The sequence below is a fragment of the Quercus robur genome, chromosome 4 (assembly GCF_932294415.1).
Source record: "Quercus robur chromosome 4, dhQueRobu3.1, whole genome shotgun sequence".
Classification (NCBI taxonomy): Eukaryota; Viridiplantae; Streptophyta; class Magnoliopsida; order Fagales; family Fagaceae; genus Quercus; species Quercus robur.
Window position 1 is genome coordinate 57,591,892 of NC_065537.1, and position 8,160 is coordinate 57,600,051.

The following is an 8,160-nucleotide window of genomic DNA, read 5'->3' on the forward strand; positions in this document are numbered from 1 at the left end:
AGAATAAACTAATAATTTTTTATAAAATTTCCTACTTTAAATTGTCGTATTAGGCCACAAAATGTGTTGAAACAGCCCTACTGACATTGTTGGTTTCCATTTCTCTGCATGTGGGTTTAAGCTTGACTGAGTATTCTGACTGACGATAGCTAGCCATTTTCCTCTCATCCCTATGTTTTTGTCACCCATACACATTGTTTAGTTTAATTATTGAAAATCAAAAAGTATGTGAAGATGCAAGATTTTTGCAGATATCTATATTTTCTCCTAGAAGAGGTAATTGATAGAATTATATATTCAACATAAGTGAGCTTATGGGAGAGTGTGATACATTCTGGTTCTTCGAGTGCAGCAACAATCTCAAGTGCTTTCTGAACAACAAATGCTAGAAAACAATTATTTTGCTACATAGTCTTAGGAATCGTTGTAATTCTTATATTTCTTACAAAGCTTAATTTTTTAAAAAAAAATTAGCATTTTAGTAAACGTTGAACGTCATTGTCATTTCCTTTATACCTCAATAAAAGTTTTTTTTTTTTTTTTGATAAGACCTCAATAAAAGTTCAATAAGTTTAAAAAACACAATAATTTTACAATATTTTTCACAACTACTAAGATAACATGTTTTGATTATTGTATAATAAAAGTAATATCAACATATTGTGAAAAAAAAAATTATAAAACTTAATAAATCTATAACATTGTTTTAAAAATTGGACTGAACCGTCCGATCAACCGAGAACCAAATTCTAAACCGGCCTAGTAAAAACCGACCCAATTCTGATTTTTAAAACCATCCTCTATAGTATATTGTTTTTATTTTTTATTTTATAAAACTCTAATAGTATATTGTTGAGACATGAACCCAATCTCGTCAACAAAAAAAAAAAAAAAAATCATGAACCCAACGGTCGGCCCACGAAACAATACCTACCGTTATTAATTATTAAACCAAAACTGGGCTTCAGGCCCAAAAGACGAATCAACGTTTGGGTTTTGACATTGCATCGCTTTGCCGTTAAGAAACTCTCCATGAAAGAAAAAGAAACGATTCTCTCTCTCTCAAATGAGTCAAATCCAAAACCCCCCCCTTAAAATAATTAAATTTTATTCAATTGGACCAAGCTGTTTCTAGAAATTGTCTCATTTTTTTTTTTTTTTTAAATTTCTCTCTGATGCGAAAGTGGATAACTCTACCTCAGGTAATAACTAATAACACAACTTTCTATATATATATATTCTTCAAATTTTTATATTTATTTATATATATATTTTTAACACACAATCTTTTTTTTTTAATGTAAATATATTGTTTTTGCTATGCGATTTGATAGAAAAAGAGAAAATCGGCTTCAATGGAGGAACCTAGCAATGGTAAACGTGGTGAGCCAAACGCGCCGTTTGGTGTGAGTATATATACCACCGTCTTGAATTTTCGTTCATGATTTTTTTTTATTTTGGAGGTGGATTCTTTTTTTTTTTTTTTGAGAAATAATTGGAATTTAAATTCCTTGCTATATAAAAAAATGTTGCTTTGGTTTAATTAGGAATAGTTGACATGTGGAAGATCTTGATTAGTCTGTTGAGAATTCATAGCGGAACTCTAGAATTTTAGGACTGAGTTTTTGTTGTTGTTGTTGTTGTTGACTTGTTGAATGTCATTTTGTTTATGGGATAGGTAGTGGTTTTGTTAGTTTGTCAATTTTGTTGTGCTTTCCTGAACAGTGCACGAAGTTCGATATCTGAATTGTAGTAAAACGTATTTGGATTGTTTAATGCATAGTTTCTTGTTTTCCAATCTTCATGGATGAAGGTGTTTAAAAAATGTAGCTTATATTTTGACGTGTGGAAGATCTCGATTAGTCTGTTGAGGATTTGTAGCCAACTCCCAAATTTTGGGACTGATGTTTTGTTGTTGGGATAAGTCGAGGTTTTGTTAGTTTGTCAATTTTGTTGAATGTCATTTTGTCAATTTTGTTGATATTTGAATTTAGTGAAACGTATTTGGATTGTTTAATGCATAGTTTCTTGTTTTCCAATCTTTGTGGATGAAGGCGTTTAAAAATGTAGCTAGTATTTGACATGTGGAAGATTAGTCTGTTGAGAATTCATAGCCGAATCCCAAATTTTGCGATTGATGTTTTGTTGTTGTTGTTAACTTGTTGAACATCATTTCGTTTGTGGGATGAGTCGGCGAGGTTAACTTTGTTAGTTTTGTTGTGCTTTCCTTAATGGTGCACAAAGTTCGATATTTGAATGTAGTAAAACCCATACGGATTATTTAATGCTTAATTTTCGATGTTTAAAAATGTAGCTAATTTTTGCTGAAAAATAGAGAATGAGATAGAATTGAAGAGAAGAATACATGTGGAAGATCTTGATTAGTATGTTGTGGATTCATAGCCAACTCCCAAATTTTGGGGCTGATGTTTTGTTGTTGTTGACTTGGTTGAATGTCATTTTGTTTCGTGGGATAAGTCGTCAAGGTTAACTTTGTTAGTTTGTCAGTTTGTTGTGCTTTCTTGAATGGTGCATGAAGTTCGATATTTGAATGTAGTGAAACCTATATTGATTGTTTAATGCATGATTTCGATGTTTAAAAATGTAGCTAGTATTTGCTGAAGAATAGAGAATGTGATGCGGCTGAGGCTGGTAGTAGTAGGGAAATCATGTTGTGATTAGAGGGGGTGACTTTTGAGGCTACTATATGTGTTGGGAAGTCGTCGATCTTTCACTCAACTGGTTTTGTCTGAGAATTTGTTTAAAAATATGATATAAAGAATATTATTAGTTTGTAGAAAAATCGAGGAGGGTGTGAGTGATTTTGCAAGCTTGGTTTACTATAAACCCAGTTTGAACCTATAGTTCAACAAATTTTTGCTTATATGCAGAACCTGTGGGGTTTTACTTAAAGCCTTTATTGTCTATTCCATTTTGGATCCCTCCTAAAGGTTGGCTATTTTTGGTGTTGGAAAATCTGCTCTAATCTTGGGAGTTGATGTTAGTTCTTCGTTTGTTGCACCTCTTTAAGAAGATATGGCCATTCTAGAGATGTATGGGTCTGACAGTTGCTCCTGTTGTTGTTTCGTATGTTTTGGTAAACATAAAGAAAGTATTCCATTGTAGTAATATGTTTCTATCTATCATGCTCATACATTGATATAAATATCTCCCTTTATTCAATGATGATTAGGTAAGTTTACAATTGATAAACATTTTTATAACAATTTCCATTTTTTCAGGCATCAAATGATGGGTTGACAAGTAATGGGCTCATTCCTCAGTTATTTACCTCTGTACCAACACTAAATGAAGCTGCATCTTATATAGCACAAACAACTTCTATATTTACTGGTTGTTTCTCTGATAATTCTGGTAAGCTTCCTACCTCCTTTGATTATCTTTTTCTCCAATTGTCACCCATCTTGTCATCTTCACTCAGTTTGTCATGTTCTTTTCAGGATTGGAAGCTCTTGTTCCTTTCTTGTCACTGCAATTTTCTATTTCTAGGATAAATGTGTGTGGAAAAGCTTATGCATTTCTATTTTATGAACCTCAAAAGGAAATTTTTGTCAATAGAGGCAATCCAAGTCTTATTTTTTCAGAGGCATCTTCCTTGAATATTTCTATGATGGATAATGTCGGATTTGAATATGAATTTAAGGTTCAATAAAATAAAAAATTTAATGGAACCAATCCTTTGAACAATGTCTTTACCTCATCTGTGTTCAGTATTTAAAGTGCATCGTATTTGTTTCTGTGTTCATGCCCTGTAGTTGTTTGATAGTAATTTTTCCTTTTTAGCTATCAGCTGTTGCAATGATGTGATACTTAGTTGTTTTACTTAGTTATTCTAAATTCTAAGCATTGAATTTTGGATTTATTCAATTGAATACTTTCGTTATTTTTGCAGTAGAACCCTCTAGAGATTCTAGGAATCCCATTGTACATGCACAGGAGTTAGAAACGTTTTCTTGTGGACAACCTAGGGGACATGTGGCTTCTATTTGTGATCTCCCGTCTTCAAGTGGAAGCCATCCAACAACGCATGCTGAATCATCTAATACTGCAACTGCTGCTCCCATAAATGGTGAAATAACAAGGACATCTACTAGAGTGGCATCCGAAGATGCTAGCGCACATGAAGAATCTAATCCTACTGGAGGAATTGGAATTTCCATGTTTAAAAGGTATCAATTTATAATGTGATTGTAAATATTGAATAGACCTGTTTTAATGTATCGTAAACTTAAAAGAAGTAATTCTTCATCCTAAAAAAGTTTCATACTCTTGAACATGTTTTTTTTACTTCATTAATTGGTAACAGTCTACTTAATTGGTTCTGGATCAATTTCTGGCATTTGTTTTTTATGCTGAATCCTGATGACCTTCTTTTGAGTGAAGGTTGACTTCATGGGTAGTTGGGAAATCATTTTGAACTAATGCTCCGTTTGTTTCATTATAAAATGTTTTCAAATGTAAAATTGTTTCAACTGAAAACAATTTCTTTTTTAGTGTTTGGGGGTGTTCCTAAAATGCTTAGAAAATCATTTTCGGTGCATGTTTCATCGAATGAAAAAGAAATAATTGTGATCTCACAACCCACCAAATCTTAGTGCAAACCACCATATTGACACAAACTCGACCAAATCCATGCCACTGACCACCCCAAAACCCAGATCAGGAAGCCAAAAGAGAGAGAGAGAGAGAGAGAGATATTCATCGCGAACCCAGATCAGGAAGCATGAAAAACTCAAATCAGGAACCAGATCAGCGTCAGTGTCAAGGCGGCATGAACCCAGATTCACTTAAGCATCTAGGCAGCACAAACCAGATTGGAGTTGACGCGAGGAAAGAGAGAAGGGAGGTTGAAGCAGCGTGAGGACAGAAATAAGGGACAAAGGAGGCATACAGATCTATGGTTGATAGCGTCAGTGGTGTGCAGATCTGTCATTGGCGACATGAGGAAAGAGATAAGGGAGAGGTGGTGAGAGAGAGAAGAGGGTTTGGGGTGGGGTGGGGTGGGGGGTTTGTGCGAGACAAACAAGTGTGGGTGAGCGATGCCAGTTGAGGAAAATGTTTTACGAAAAGAACTTGGTAAAGTATTTTACAAGTTTCCTTCAGTGTATTTCAGCTTTGACCAAGGTTTTACAACAAAACAAACACCTGAAAATGCTGAAAATGTACAATTGAAACAAAGGGAGTGTAAAAGAAGTTTGTCTTAAGTTGAATAGTCATCCCCCTCCCCCCCCCCCCCCCCCCCCCCCTTCTCTCTGCTTGTGATATCAAGTAGATAGTGGAAGATTATTTAGTTCCTTGTATTATCTCTTATTCATTCCCAGTGATATTACCTTGCACATGGATCAGAAACCTTAGTAAGTCTGTTTGATGTTGCTTAATCAATAATGGTGATGCTTTCTTTCAGCCTTATTGACCGGGCTCGTCGAACTGTTCGTGGGTCTGCAGATGATATAGGATGGCTACAACGTGCTTCAGGAATGCCACCAGTTGAAGATGGAACTGAAAGGTTCACGGAAATTCTTGACAATATCCGGTAGAGTATTCTTCTTTCAATTCTCATATGCCTACATTTGCCTTGCATGTTTTCACTGTTTTTAAATCAGTTTTTTCTCCCTGTGTCAGGCATGGTCTTCATAAGTTGCCAAACTCAATGGTGTACTTACTTGTTCCAGGTACCATTTGCAATTGTTATCTTAAAAATGGCAATAGTATCCTTAATAATTGTAAGGATTAGATGAAAGCTGAGAGCCTTGTAACTCAATTGGCACCTCCTAGTGTTTTCAACGGAAACATCCAGGGTCAATAGTGAAATTCTGAAACTACTGAAAGTTACATAATGCAGTTAGAGTAGCTTAATCTTATGATCTATTTGATAAAATTCTGGAACAAGAATACATCAAATTAATTGGGTCAACTTATAAAATACAATTTATTACAACAGACATAATGATAATTAAGGTTTCTTGTTTCAAATTTAGTATAAATTTTGTGGACCTAATAAGCATTCATGCTGATTCTAATAGGGGTGGGAGGATTCTGATTTTTTTGAGGTTCTTGTAAGTTATGGGGGAAGTTTAAATTGGTTCAAGTCTTAAAATTTTAAGAACCTCAAATGGCTCAACAGACAGATGCATAGTGAACAGGAAGTTTCGTTTCAAACCCTGATTTCAACCCCTGTATGGTATGAATGTTAGGGGGAATTCTGTTATGACATCCTCTGATTTTAGTTTCGTAATATGTTGGTTGGCACTTTAGAGCTTTTGGAACTTTGGTAGTAGTTTTCTGTTGATCAGGTTTGGCTAATTTTGCAATTGGCAGGTCTATTCAGCAACCATGGACCACTTTATTTTGTTAATACAAAAATGAGTTTCTCCAAGATGGGTTTGGCCTGTCATATTGCCAAGATTCACAGCGAGGTATTTGATTACGTCTGACATGCCTGCACATTAAATTTTACTAGAATTCTTTACTAAATACTGAGTAATTACTAATCAGGCTTCCGTTGAGAAAAATGCCAGAGAGATAAAGGAGTACATTGAGGAAATCTATTGGGGTTCTAGGAAACGTGTTTTGCTTCTTGGACATAGCAAAGGCGGAGTAGATGCAGCAGCTGCCTTATCATTGTATTGGCCTGATTTGAAAGATAAGGTTGCTGGATTGGCATTAGCACAGAGTCCATATGGTGGTAGCCCCATACCTTCAGATATCTTGCGAGAAGGACAGCTTGGTGATTATGTCAATGTACGGAAACTCATGGAGATTCTGATCTGTCAAGTGATTAAGGTGTGTTAGTGTTTTTTTTTTTTTCTCTATGTTTTCTTTATGTGTCTGATTTTGTTGTTGTAGTTGCTTGTCTTTCTTTGTGGGGTAGGGGATTGTTCCTTGGCTAATGTTTTTTCTCATATTTGAACTTGTAAACTAAGGCAAGAATTATTTTTTTGTATTTCACATGCACTACATAACACTAGATAATAAATTTTGTTGGGCTATTAATTAAGTACTGCATGTTTTATTTGTTCTCTTTCTTTTTCTATCTCTCTTATAGAAATGCATACTGGATCATTGCTTTTATGCTTGGATAAGAAATGTATGTTCTTCTAAATTAGAATCCATCTAGTGATGTTTCTCGTGGTTGTGGCTCATTTTGAATATAATTTTCACTTGAACTTTTTGAAATTATTGCTTGAATTGCTAGGTTGGTAGAATAGCATTGCAAGAAATGATGTGTTGCTGACTCCAAACAGTGGGGCTGTGGCTTTGTTGAATTTTTAAGTCTAGGCTTGAGTTTGATTCACTTTTCAGATAGTTCTGCCATGGGTTGTGTATAGTAAGAAATGATAGCATTTATTTATGGTATTTTGGATTAATACGTCATAAGTATGATTTGTGAGTCACTCTTTGAAGAACTATTTGTCTCGGTAAATATGTCAAAAACATTTTAACGTATTATCTGCTGTTGTGAAGGGTGATTTGCAAGCTTTGGAAGATTTAACTTACGAGAAGAGGAGAGAATTTTTGATGAAACACCAATTGCCAAGAGAACTCCCTGTGGTTTCCTTCCACACAGAAGCTGGCATTTCTTCTACTGCTTTAGCCACATTATCTCATGTTGCACATGCTGAACTACCCACAGTTTCTCCCCTATCTGCAAGTGATCAACCTACAAAACTTGCAGTGGTAATTCCCCTTGGTGCTGTAATGGCTGCATGCGCCCAGCTGCTGCAAATCAGGTATGGTGAGAAGAGCGATGGGCTTGTCACATGTCGTGATGCCGAAGTCCCTGGATCCGTTGTAGTTCGTCCAAAACGTAAATTAGACCATGCTTGGATGGTGTACTCATCATTGAATGATGACCCATCTGAAGCAGATGCCTCCCAAGTGTGCGAGGCTCTTATGACATTGGTGGTGGAAGTTGGGCAGCAAAGGAGGCATGAACTTGCAATGAAAGATGAATGAGGCCAGTGAGGCTGTTCTTTTTTCTTTTATATATTTTTTTTTCCTCTTCTGCAATCACTCAGAACTAGTTTAGAGTCTGCTAAATTTGTGTATAAATATAGATGATACCCACTTTAATATGTTTAAAAATTTGTTGAAACCAAAACGTAAGTCATAGTCAACTAGTATACTAATTTGCACGGA

At 35.2% G+C, this 8,160-nt stretch overlaps 1 protein-coding gene across 3 annotated transcripts; it reads left to right on the forward strand.

The window, feature by feature from the left end:
- Positions 1–1,043: 1,043 nt before the first annotated feature.
- LOC126723106 (uncharacterized) lies at positions 1,044–8,160 on the forward strand. Of its 3 annotated transcripts, none has more exons than XM_050426386.1 (9): positions 1,044–1,202; positions 1,335–1,406; positions 3,243–3,375; positions 3,917–4,190; positions 5,426–5,554; positions 5,644–5,693; positions 6,340–6,437; positions 6,517–6,804; positions 7,486–8,160. In XM_050426386.1, exons 1-9 carry the CDS (start codon positions 1,176–1,178, stop codon positions 7,975–7,977), a joined length of 1,563 nt encoding a protein of 520 aa, XP_050282343.1. In that variant the 5' UTR covers positions 1,044–1,175; the 3' UTR covers positions 7,978–8,160. The 3 variants fall into 3 exon arrangements, with proteins under 3 accessions (XP_050282343.1, XP_050282342.1, XP_050282344.1); XM_050426385.1 differs by having other exon boundaries at positions 1,045–1,202; positions 3,914–4,190; XM_050426387.1 differs by lacking the exons at positions 1,044–1,202; positions 1,335–1,406 and adding an exon at positions 2,116–3,097 and having other exon boundaries at positions 3,914–4,190.